Source organism: Narcine bancroftii, chromosome 1 (genome assembly GCF_036971445.1).
Source record: "Narcine bancroftii isolate sNarBan1 chromosome 1, sNarBan1.hap1, whole genome shotgun sequence".
NCBI classification, from domain to species: Eukaryota; Metazoa; Chordata; class Chondrichthyes; order Torpediniformes; family Narcinidae; genus Narcine; species Narcine bancroftii.
The window spans coordinates 194,563,328-194,576,637 of NC_091469.1; the positions used below are offsets into that span (position 1 = coordinate 194,563,328).

General features: G+C 46.4%; 1 protein-coding gene across 5 annotated transcripts in view; it reads right to left on the reverse strand.

Annotated features, from left to right (window-relative positions):
- The window catches only part of LOC138736679 (rap guanine nucleotide exchange factor 1-like), a 201,933-nt gene that overhangs the window by 132,441 nt on the left and 56,182 nt on the right, over nt 1-13,310 (reverse strand). For all 5 annotated transcript variants that reach the window (XM_069886590.1, XM_069886581.1, XM_069886576.1 and 2 more), the window contains one exon: nt 4,973-5,151. In XM_069886590.1, the coding sequence (XP_069742691.1) occupies nt 4,973-5,151 (179 nt within the window). The remainder of the gene's footprint in view (nt 1-4,972; nt 5,152-13,310) is intronic.

Sequence of the window (13,310 nt, forward strand, 5' to 3'; positions counted from 1 at the left end):
TGTGTTTCTTCGGAGAACTTTACTTGCACAATTTAAAACTTTTACAGGTACACAATCCTTTATCCAGAACCCTTGGGGTACAGTGTGTTCCAAATTTCAGATTTTTCTGGATTTCAGAAAGCCAGATTTAAGCCCACCTGAATTGTGCTGCTGTATCCACCCCCACCCCCTTCCAGTCCCCCTGACATCTCCCACCACCCCCCCTCGCTCGCCCAACTCGTGCTGCCGGTCCCTCGCCCGTCCGACTCGCGCTGCCGGTCTCCCCCCACCCCCTCGCCCGCCCGCCTCTCTCCCCACTTGCCAGATTTTGGAGCTTTCTGGATTTTAGATGTCCGGATAAAGGATCATGTACCTGTATTCTAAATATATTTATTTCCTTTTTCTTTTGCCATTTGCTTGAATTTCTGATACTGGGAATTTTGCTGTATAATGTTAGCAAAGGATTAGCTAACCAACAGACCATATATAACCATATAACCAAATACAGCACAGAACAGGCCAGTTTGGCCCTACTAGTCCATGCCGGAACAAATCCCCACCCTTCTAGTCCCACTGACCAGCACCTGGTCCATACCCCTCCAATCCTCTCCCCTCCATGTAATTATCCAGTCTTTCCTTAAATGTAAATAACGTCCTTGCTTCAACCACCTCTGCCGGAAGCTTATTCCACATCCCAACCACCCTTTGCGTGAAGAAATTTCCCCTCTTGTTCCCCTTATAATTTTCCCCCTGCAATCTCAAACCATGGTCTCTAGTTTGAATATCCCCCACTCTTAATTTGAAAAGCCTATCCACGTTGACTCTCTCAACACCTCCATCAAATCCCCCCTCAATCTTCTACGCTCCAGAGAAAAAAGCCCCAGGCTGCACAACCTTTCTCTGTAACTTAAACCCTGACATCCTGTCAACATTCTCGTGAACCTTCTCTGCACTCTCTCTATTTTGTTTATATCCTTCCTATAATTCAGTGACCAAAACTGCACACAGTATTCCAAACTTGGCCTCACCAATGCTTTATACAATTTCATCATAACATCCCAATTCTTGAATTCAATACTCCGATATATGAAGGTCAACATTCCAAATGCCTTCTTCACCACTCTATCTACCTGAGTATCAACTTTGAGGGTACTATTTACCATAACTCCTAAATCCCTTTGTTGCTCTGCACTCTTCAATTGTCTACCATTCAATGTATATGACCAGTTTAGATTTGCCTTTCCAAAATGCAACACTTCACGCTTATCTGTATTAAATTCCATCAGCCATTTCTCAGCCCACTCCTCTAGCTTTCCTATATCTCTTTTTAAGCTACGGTATTCTTCCTCACTGTCCACAATACCACCAATCTTTGTAACATCTGCAAACTTACTTATCCAATTCACCATCCCTTCTTCCAGATCGTTAATATATATAACAAACAATAGTGGACCCAGGACCGATCCCTGAGGAACTCCACTAGTCACCGGCCTCCAATTTGACAAACAATTTTCTACCAGCACTCTCTGACACCTCCCATCCAACCATTTCACTACCTCCTTATTTATACCTAATGCCTCCACATTTTTTCCTAACCTCCTGTGGGGAACTTCGTCAAACGCTTTACTAAAGTCTAAATAGACAACATCCACAGCCTTCCCTTCATCAATCTTTTTTGTAACCCCCTCGAAAAACTCTATAATGTTTGTTAAGCAAGATCTACCCCTGACAAAACCATGCTGACTACTTCCTATCAATCCCTGTTCTTCCAAATATTTGTAAATGCCATCCCTCAGAACACTTTCCATCAACTTACCCACCACAGACATCAGACTCACAGGTCTATAATTTCCAGGCTTACATTTGGACCCTTTCTTAAACAGCAGAACAACATGAGCCACCCTCCAATCCTCTGGCACTACCCCCGTGACCAGTGACATCCTAAATATCTCTGTTAATGACCCCACTATCTGTACACTAGTCTCCCTGAGTGTCCTTGGGGATACATTGTCCGGACCCGGAGATTTGTCCACCTTTAACTTTTTTAACACTGCCATCACTACCTCCTCAGTATCCTTATATGATTCATGACCTCACCATTATTTTTCTTTACTTCAACTGGTACAATATTTTTTTCCCTAGTGAATACCGAGGAAAAGAAATCATTTAAAATTTCCCCCATCTCCTCTGACTTTTCACATAGCCTACCCTCCCTATCTGCAAGGGGTCCAATTCTATCCCTCACTCATCTTTTACTTTTAATATTCCTATAGAAACCCTTTGGATTTATTCTTACTCTGCCTGCCAAAGCCTCTTCGTGCCTCTTTTTGGTCTTTCTAATTTCTTAAGATTTTTTCTACACTCCTTGTAGTCCTCTTTCAATTTCTCATCACCCTGCTGTTTATACCTCTTGTACACCTCCCTCTTTCTCCTAACCAAATTTCTAATATTCCTTGAAAACCAAGGCTCCCTATGACTTCAAGCCTTTCCTTTGATCCTCACTGGAACATATCTACTCTGTACTCTCAAAATTTCTTCTTTGAATATTCTCCATTTTTCATTTACATCCTTCCCTGAAAAAATCATGTCCCACTCAATACTCCCCAAAGCCATTCTCATTCCTTCGAAATTTGCTTTTCTCCAATCCAGAACCTCAACTTTAGGCCCTTCTTTGCACTTCCCTAAAACTACCCTAAAACTAAGAGTTGTGATCACTAGACCCAATTTGTTCTCCAACATTAACCTCAGACACCTGACCTATCTCGTTCCCTAAAAGGAGATCCAATATTACATCGTCCCAAGTCGGTTCCTCTACATATTGATTAAGAAAACTATCTTGCACACATTTGGCAAACTCTAGCCCTCTTACTGTCTGGGTATCCCAATCAATGTGAGGGAAGTTAAAATCTCCCATGATCACTACCTTATGTTTATTACACATATATGCTATCTCCTTACAAATTTGTTCTTCCAATTTTCTTGGCCCATTTGGTGGTCTATAATACACCCCTATTAGTACCCTAATGCCTCCTCCACCCCTCAATTCCACCCAAACAGCCTCACTGGACGATCCCTCCAAACCATTCTGCCACCTCACGGCAGTAATGTCCTCCTTAACAAGCAGAGTAACGCCTCCCCCTTTTTTACCACCTGTTCTATCACATCTAAAACATTTGTATTCTGGAATATTTAGTTGCCAGTCCTGACCCTCCTGTAACCAGGTCTCACCAATTGCCACACATCATGATTCCAAGTGCCAATCCATGCTCTAAGCTCATCTACCTTGTTCACTATACTTCTTGCATTAAAGTACATGCATTTCAGAGAATGACCTTCACATATATTCCCTATTCTACCTTTTACCTTAACCTCCATCCTTCCTTTGTTATCTTTATCATTCTAAACTAGGTGGCCATGCACCCTAGACACTGCTCGCAAACTCTGCTCCCCAGCCCCCTGCCAAACTAGTTTAAACCCTCCCCCACAGCTCTAGCAAATCTGCTTGCCAGGATATTGGTCCCCCTCCAGTTCAAGTGGAGTCTGTCCCTTTTGTACAGATCTGACTTTCCCCAGAAGAGATCCAATGATCCAAAAATCTTATCCCCTGCCCCCTGCACCAGCTCTTTAGCCACACATTCATCCTCCACATCCTCCTATTACTACCCTCTCTAGCGCGTGGCACCGGCAGCAATCCAGAGATTACTACCTTAGAGGTCCTGTTTTTTAAACTTCCTGCCTAATTCTATGTATTCCTGTTTCAGGACCTCATCCCCACTTCTAACTAAGTCATTAGTCCCCACATGGACCACGACTTCTGGCTGCTCACCTTCCCCTTGCAGAATTCTGTGAACTCAATCAGAGACATCCTTGACCCTAGCATCAGGGAGGCAACAGACCAACCTGGATCCCCGATCTCATCCAACAAACTTCCTATCTGTCCCTCTGACAAGCGAGTCCCCAACCATAATTAGCCTGTTCTTATCCCTCCTTCCCTTCTGAGCCTCAGGGGCAGAAACCAAAGCTAGAATAAATAGGCCACTCTCAAGATGGCAAAATGTTCACATGAAAAAAAAATAAAACATCCTGAATGGGAACAGAAGGTCACTTAGCTGCTTGAGCATACACTGCCTTTAATATGGGCATGGCTGATCTGACTGAGCTTAACTCTTCATTCCTTTCTACCCACAGTAACTTTTCATCCTCTTGCTGATCAAAAATCTAAATACGTCCTGTCAAAAATATTCAAGGGTCTGTCCAAAGATTCAGAAAAACAAAGTCTTGTTAGACTTCGCTCTTATTTTTATGTAGTGACTTTAGTTCTAGGCTCTCCTACAAGAGAAAACATCTAATCTGTCAAGACCCTCAGGATATGATGTCCTCTCACTCTTCTAAATTCCAACCTTTGATCTCAAATACATTCCATGATCTTGTCCTCCATTGCATTTTGCAGGGATCAGTACTAAAGTTCAACTATTTACAGTCTACTGACTGAGATGAAGGACCAAATGAATTGTAGCACAATTTGCTGGCAATACAAAGCTAACAAGCCTACAAGTGATATACATGCCAAGTGCCTGGAAAAAGGTTTTGCATTTGGATGTGTGGTACTGAGTATGACTGAAGGAATAGAAATGCAAAATAGTATTTTGATTTTTAGATATAAAAATATTTACATTATCTTTATATAGCAGAACTATAATAGCTTCACAAAACCAGAGAGATACCAATTGAGTTGTTATTCAGAATGGACACTATAATTATGTAATTATAAAAGGTAGGTCAACAAGAATATCATTGTAAATACAGGAATTTTTGATGGAAACATTACAACTCCTCTTGGTCCACAAAGGTTAAACATCTCTTTTTGTAAAAATAAGGCATCTGCTACAAGCTGCTGTGCCAGGAACATAACACAAGTCTCTACTCTCCACTGACTTTCTTTCAACAATGAATTGTTTATGTCTCAATTCTTGAAGCTGTGTTATTTATTTACCTCTGTTGAATGCGTGGGTCCACTTGTACTAATGGCAAAATGGCTTCTAGAACTTTGCTAGCTGATCCAGGCAACATCTCCAGTACTTTTTTGTCAATTACCATTTTATCCACAATGGTTTTAAAATACCGCAGGGCACTGACCACTTCCTTTTCTTGCTCCTCCAGCCGGCTTAAAGTCTGAAAAAAAAATAAAAGAAAATTAGATTAATGAAATTCAGAAACAGTTGGTAACCATGAAAGTAGCATGGGTGAAAAATGAAGAAATTCAAACATTTAACTTAGATTTTAATATGATGTGTAATCAAAAATTATTTAAAATTCAATTAAAAGTGTTACCTTTACACAGAATTCAATTTTGTTGGTAATATTATGCAGTGACCAAGAAGATGATTATGGGTAAGATCGTCATCTATGGATTTGAGAAAGGTCCTGCACAAGGTATGATAGTCTAGAAGGTCAGATTGCATGGGATCCAGAGTGAAATAGCCAATTGGATATCGAACTTGCTTAATGGTTTGAGTCAGAAGATTATAGATATTTATATTGGATGCTTGTAACCAATGGCAATCAGCCATGATCTGTGCTGTGATATTTGTCATCTATGTTAAGGATTTTGATGACAATGTCGTTAGCAATGTAGGAAGTTTGTAGATGACATCAAAATTAATAGCATAGTGAACAGGGAAGATTATCTGACATTACAAAAAGATAACGATAAACTGGATGAGTGGGGCAAGGAATGGCAGATGAAATTTAAAATCATGAAAGGTGTTTTACTTTGGTAGTAAACATTAGGATCCTGGAGTGTGTTGTTCAAAAAATAACCTTGGGGTACAGATTCAAAGTTTCATGGAAGTGGCAACGTGGGTAGATTGGATGGTTAAGGCAGTGTTTGGCACTTGTGTTTATTTGTTGGGGCATTGAGTACAGGAGGAACAACGTCATATTACCATGGTACAGGTACACAATCCTTTATCCGGAACCCTTGGGGGACAGTGTGTTCGGAATTTCAGATTTTTCTGGATTTCAGAAAGCCAGATTTAAACCCACCCGAATCCTGCTGAATCTACCCCCATCCCCTTCCAGTCATGCTGCCAGTCTCCCCCCACCTCGCCGGCCCGACTCGCGCTGCCAGTCTCTCCCCGTCGCCGGCCCGACTCGCGCTGCCAGTCTCTCCCCGTCGCCGGCCCGACTCGCGCTGCCAGTCTCTCCCCGTCGCCGGCCCGACTCGCGCTGCCAGTCTCTCCCCGTCGCCGGCCCGACTCGCGCTGCCAGTCTCTCCCCGTCGCCGGCCCGACTCGCGCTGCCAGTCTCTCCCCGTCGCCGGCCCGACTCGCACTGCCGGTCTCTCCCCGTCGCCGGCCCGACTCGCGCTGCCGGTCTCTCCCCGTCGCCGGCCCGACTCGCGCTGCCGGTCTCTCCCCGTCGCCGGCCCGACTCGCGCTGCCGGTCTCTCCCCGTCGCCGGCCCGACTCGCGCTGCCGGTCTCTCTCCCCGTTGCCGACTCGCGCTGCCAGTCTCTCCCCGTCGCCGGCCCGACTCGCTCTGCCAGTCTCTCCCCGTCGCCGGCCCGACTCGCGCTGCCAGTCTCTCCCCGTCGCCGGCCCGACTCGCGCTGCCAGTCTCTCCCCGTCGCCGGCCCGACTCGCGCTGCCAGTCTCTCCCCGTCGCCGGCCCGACTCGCGCTGCCAGTCTCTCCCCGTCGCCGGCCCGACTCGCGCTGCCAGTCTCTCCCCGTCGCCGGCCCGACTCGCGCTGCCAGTCTCTCCCCGTCGCCGGCCCGACTCGCGCTGCCAGTCTCTCCCCGTCGCCGGCCCGACTCGCGCTGCCAGTCTCTCCCCGTCGCCGGCCCGACTCGCGCTGCCAGTCTCTCCCCGTCGCCGGCCCGACTCGCGCTGCCAGTCTCTCCCCGTCGCCGGCCCGACTCGCGCTGCCAGTCTCTCTCCGTCGCCGGCCCGACTCGCGCTGCCAGTCTCTCCCCGTCGTTGGCCCGATGCACTGCCAGTCTCTCCCCGTCGCCGGTCCACGCTGCTAGTCTCTCCCCATCGCCGGCCCGACTCGCGCTGCCAGTCTCTTCCCGTCGCAAGCCTAAGCAACAACTGCAACATTTCTGCAAAACATGGCTTGCTTGCCACAAACTGGTCAACCATAGATTTTACAAACAACTTCAGCAGGTCATCAACAAAGACATCAAGCAAGCAAGAGGACAGTGCTTCCCTACATGCTCGATTGAACATGCAGCAGGTTTGGAAAGACAAAACTATGTGACCTAAACTGTTGTTTTCTGACTCACAAATTGGGAAACTATCTGCAACGACGAGGGGAAACTGTTTGTATACATCAAAAGCTGCGTGTAAATGCTCGACAAAGCAGAGCATGGTAACCACAGTTTTGCACTGTTTACACTCCCTGAACTCCAGTATCTGAAGGGGTCATAAATAAGCAAGATCTACTGTCATCAACACAGGCTTTTCAAACTTGCCTCTTCAGACCTTGAGTCGTTTGTATGTCAGTTAGCTGGGACTGGGGGGAGGCCCCCCCCACCCATATTTCAACCAGTTACTCGACCCCTACCCAAGAGAAGAAGCCCGAGTTCTGAGGGACAACTATTAACTCCCCTGAGAGACTATCACGTGTTCCGGAGGGAAGACAGTCACCCCACACTTCCCCGATGGAAGGATTGATCCAGGTATTGTCCTGTGAAATAAAACATTTTAAATAAAGCCACCTGTCTGAGACCTCGAACTGCAGGCAAAGCTCATTGCAACAGGGTTTGGTCTCCTGCTCGACATAGCATTGCCTACACGCCAGGCGGACAGCCAGAAAATTTTTTGCGGCTCTTGCTGTCACTCCGCAGAGCGCTACCTGCCAGCTCCTGTATGACACCACAAGCTTTGAGCAGCAACGGATGATCACTCCGTAGAGTGCTACCTACCAGCTCCTGCATGACATTGCAGGCTTCAGCTGCTACGAGACCTTCTAAACTTTTTCCTAGCAGACGTAGGGATTGGCACTATAGACTATTTATTCGTGTTGCCAATTATTCTTTTTTGGCTTACCAATTGATTGTACACTTCCTTCCCCGGCAGATTTTGTACACAATGCACCGGCACCCTGTACAAGATATTGTTGAGACCACACTTGGAGTTCTGTGGGCAGATCTGCTCACTCAGCTGTAGGTAAGATTGTGGCAGATGTACATTATGGACATATGCCATCATGTTGAAATAGGATGAATCATGGGTCCTCTACCGGCATCTCCTACGGCTCCTAGAACGCTTCCACCAGCATTGTCTCCGCTCCATCCTCAACATTCTTTGGAGCGACTTCATCCCTAACCTCGAAGTACTCGAGATGGCAGAGGCCGACAGCATCGAGTCCATGCTGCTGAAGATCCAACTGGGCTGGGTAGGTCACGTCTCCAGAATGGAGGACCATCGCCTTCCCAAGATCGTGTTATATGGCGAGCTCTCCACTGGCCACCATGACAGAGGTGCACCAAAGAAGAGGTACAAGGACTGCCTAAAGAAATCTCTTGGTGCCTGTCACATTGACCACCGCCAGTGGGCTGATATCGCCTCAAATTGTGCATCTTGGCACCTCACAGTTCGGCGGGCAGCAACCTCCTTTGAAGACCGCAGAGCCCACCTCACTGACAAAAGACAAATGAGGAAAAACCCAACACCCAACCAACCAATTTTCCCCTGCAACCGTGTCTGCCTGTCCCGCATCGGGCTTGTCAGCCACAATCGAGCCTGCAGCTGACGTGGACATTTACCCCCTCCATAAATCTTCGTCCGCGAAGCCAAGTCAAGAAGAAGAGAAGAACAAGGCCACACCTCAAGTTTCAACCAGAGAAGAGCAAAAGCATTTATTGACGTGCTGTCAGGCTCGATATAGACAAACAACAGGTGACCTGGCGAGATGACATCTAGAGTACGTACAACCTCATGATATTCACATTGAGTAGGCCAGGGCTTCCCCGTAGATCTATGGGTGCTGCTGAGTCACTATCCCTCGTGGCTAGTTGTGTCTAGCTATCATGATTTTGGAGCTGTTAGTGCTGGTTCTCCCTACTTCCCCCCCTCCACCCCACAGCGTACCACTACACAGCTCCCTCCAGAACTAGTGGTAAGCGACCAACTGGCTCAGCAGTTCTGTTCAAGTGCAGATGTATTGCGTAGAACTGTGCAGGGAGAGCGAAACCGATGTGCCATTTGCAGTCATTACTCAGGCTTGCAAAGTTCATTGCATAGTTAGACCCTTATCGGGGTCACCAATGTGGCAGATGCAAGTTATCAACATATGCCATCATGTTGAAATAGGATGAATAACAAGACCATACCTCACGTTTCAGCCAGAGAAGATCAAAAGCATTTACTGATGTGCTGTCAGGCTTGATATAGACAAACAACAAGTGACCTGGCGTCATGACAATCACGCTAATAAGTAGGCTAGGGCTTCTCCATAGACCTACTATGCCTCGAGGCTATAGTGGCTAGTTGCCAATAGATAGGAGCCTGTTGTGTCTAGCTATCATGAGTTTGGAGCTGTTAGTGCTGCTTCTGCCCACTCCTCCCCCCCCCCCCCCCCACCACCACCCCCAGCGAACCGCTACAAGATATCATTAAACTGGAAAGGGTGCAGTTAAGATTCACATGAATGTTATCAGGACTGGCAGGTTTGAATTACAAGGAAAGGCGAGACAGACTAGGACTTTTTTTCCCTGAAATGTAGGAGGTTAAGGGGAGACCTTAAAGAGGTACGTAAAATGATGAGTGCCATGGTTATAACACAAATAGTCATTATTTTTCCCAGGGTAGGGGAGTTTAAAACTAGAGGGCATAAAATAAAGTGAGAGTAGAATAATTTTAAAGGATCCTGAGAGACACCTCTTTCTACATAGAAAGGATTTTCACATGTTCTGGTTTCTTTTCAGTTTTTAAAAAAATTCCTTTTATTTTAAAACCCCATTTTAAAAGACAAAGTATCAAACAATTTGTTTTTTTTGGAAACCAGAAGCTTGATTTCAAAGAGGAGCAATCCAAAATAATAGCTCTATGATACAGTATTTACTTGTTAAATATGAAATTATGATTCTGAAGAGAATACATTGAACTGAGCTATTTGCATTCAATAGTTAAACACATTAAACTATTGCTCACGATAGATGGTATAATTTCTGATGAACTAAAGAAATATATTTTAAAAAAGCAGCCAGATTTCAAATTGCTGGCAGAAATGAGCAGGTCAAGCAGTATCTGTGAAGGAAAACAGATGGGTTGATATTTCATTACAGACCCTGTATCAAGACAGAGGGTGGAGGGAAGATCACCAGTAGAAGGTAAATAATGAAGGCAGACTTTAATTAAAGAGAATCAAGTTTTGGATGACAAACTTTCAGATATATTGCACCACAAAACATTACTGTTCCAGTCACGGCTGAAAAATGGTAAGCCACATGGCTAATTCAAGTCATTAGGCCCTTTCAGGTGGCCTGAACACCCCATTGTAAAGCCACATAATCTCCCCACCATGCGACTAGACATACTCACCTGAATACTCCGAAAGCACCTCCGAGGCGCCAACACCACCCTCCTCCGGGAGGGTTAATCGGCAGAGTGGGCCAGGAGCGGGCCGATTATTCTATCAACTGGCGACCCAACTCCCCACTGCCTGATTGCTGGACCTCGCCCCGTTGCCTGACATCTACCCCCAGTCCCCCTACCTGACAGCCGACCCCCCCCCCCCGCCCTACTGCCTGACAGACCTTGCCCTTCTGGGGAGGAGCAGCCAGAGGGGGAATGTCGGGGGTGGGGGGAACGGCCGGTGCAGGCTGGCACAGCCCAGCTAGCCACTCCTGCATTTGGGCCGCTCTCTGCAGCTCAAAATGTAGCATAGTAATGGTTGTCTTCCCCACCCATAATCCCCCACCCAGCTGGAACTGTGTGAGAAACAGAGTGGTTCCACCTGCGTGGGGGATTATGGGTAAGGAAGATGGCCATTGTTATGCTGCATATTTATGACTGGTGGTGCTGTGGCACCAGTCGCCCCGCCAACATCAGATCCGGAGGCGCTACAAGGTGCCTCTGGATATGAATAGGCCCTTTCAGATGGACCAGGCAACACTGCAGCAGCCTTTTAGTCTGCAAGTTAAGATGCGCTCCTGCCGCTGCTCTCAAGGTGGAGGGCCCACCTGTAAGGGCCTATTGTTGAAAGGCTCATTGTTTACCTCTGTTGGGTTAGTTGAGGGCATTGGTAGTGCCCCAGGGTCTGAAGGCTGCAATGTCTGGCTGCTGCCGTTGTTTCTGTGGCTGTTCCCATCGACATTGCCCTTTTCCAGTGCCATGTTGCTTCCATGAGTGCGCTGTTCTCTTTGGACGGTTGGTGCATGCACGAGGGTTTCACGTACTGGGACGGTTGGTGCAGGTGTGGATTGTTGGGGCATGAATTCTTTATCAACAGAGACTAGGAGGGTGAATGATGCTTGCATATTTTCTGTTGATTGTTACCAAGTGGATTGAACATTACGTTACCGAAGAGACTGGTCGTTATGTGTTACTGTTAGAAAGCACATTAAATATTACTAAGAACGTTGCCACAGACATAACAAGTCCTTTTGTGTTAATTAATAATCCATTAAAAAACTCATCTGATGTTAGTAGAGAATTATATCAAAATGCGCCACAGTAGAGCCTCACCTAGCTTCTAAGTGCCTTTTATAGACAGTAGTCACTACACTGCTGAAGGTAGAGATCCTGTCATCCACCAACATGGAGAAATATGCCAGTTCATTTTTATTCACAGAGAGCAATTATGTGCACCTATTAATAAATTCTTTAATTCCAATACCTGAAACAAAAATAACATCCAAGTTGATTCTGTTCACCGGTCTGGAATGCATTTCATTTCACTTCTGCAGACAACTTCTACAGCCTTGCTGAAAACTAATCAGAAGTGGATTTCATGGCAGCATTCTAACCTTACATATTTAAATAGACTTCCACAATACATCCAATACCCAGGTATGGGTCAATAAAAGTAATCATTCCTTTGGTCACTATGAGTTTCAATAATTAGGGAGAATCAGACAAATTGTCCATTTTACAGTCACTCCACCTCAGTCTTCCATGAGATGGCTGGTGGTCAATAATGTCTTGTTTCTTCAGTGTTTCACACAACTCTCTCACCATCTGTGTCCTTGGAAAAAGCAACAAATGTTCTTTCTCCTCTCCAAAGTAGAGAAGCTAGGTCCAGTCTGTACTAGTTGTTGCCACTCAGTTGCTCCACAACTGTGAACTGTTGCAGCCACTACTAGCCCTTAAAGTGATACTCACACTAAATGAAATGGGAACTTGTAATACTTTCCTCCAACAAAGAAAATTTCAAGCTGCAGGAGCAAAATTTTAACTCAACCTACTATAACTGAAATAATACCTTTGTGGCAATGCACATCACTGACTGCAGGCGAACCAGCTCTGCGTGTTATTATCGCGGCAGTGGAGCAGCCACGTCAAAATGGCGCTGCCAGAGTCTTCTTTTCCACCGGCTGGGTTGGGTCGCTTGCATGCGGGGTAACATCATGATGTCATTTCCAGCGCGAGGGTGGGACTTACCCATGGCCTTATAAGGCGTGGTGCGGGAAGTTTCAATAAACAACCAGAGTGCGAATGAGCCCTCTGGTTATTGGTCTTGTTCTTCCTGTCTCCGTTTAGTTACCACTACACATTCATTATTGTTACATGATATCTTCTTTCTTTGGCTTGGCTTCGCGGACGAAGATTTATGGAGGGGTAATGTCCACGTCAGCTGCAGGCTCGTTTGTGGCTGACAAGTCCGATGCGGGACAGGCAGACACGGTTGCAGCAGTTGCAAGGGAAAATTGGTTGGTTGGGGTTGGGTGTTGTGTTTTTCCTCCTTTGTCTTTTGACAGTCTGGTGGGCTCTGCGGTCTTCTTCAAAGAAGGTTGCTGCCCGCCGAACTGTGAGGCGCCAAGATGCACGGTTTGAGGCGATATCAGCCCACTGGCGATGGTCAATGTGGCAGGCACCAAGAGCTTTCTTTAGGCAGTCCTTGTACCTCTTCTTTGGTGCACCTCTGTCTTGGTCGTCAGTGGAGAGCTCGCCATATAACACGATCTTGGGAAGGCGAAGGTCCTTCATTCTGGAGACGTGGTCAATGTGGCAGGCACCAAGAGCTTTCTTTAGGCAGTCCTTGTACCTCTTCTTTGGTGCACCTCTGTCTTGGTGGTCAGTGGAGAGCTCGCCATATAACACGATCTTGGGAAGGCGATGGTCATTCATTCTGGAGACGTGACCTACACAGCGCAGTTGGAT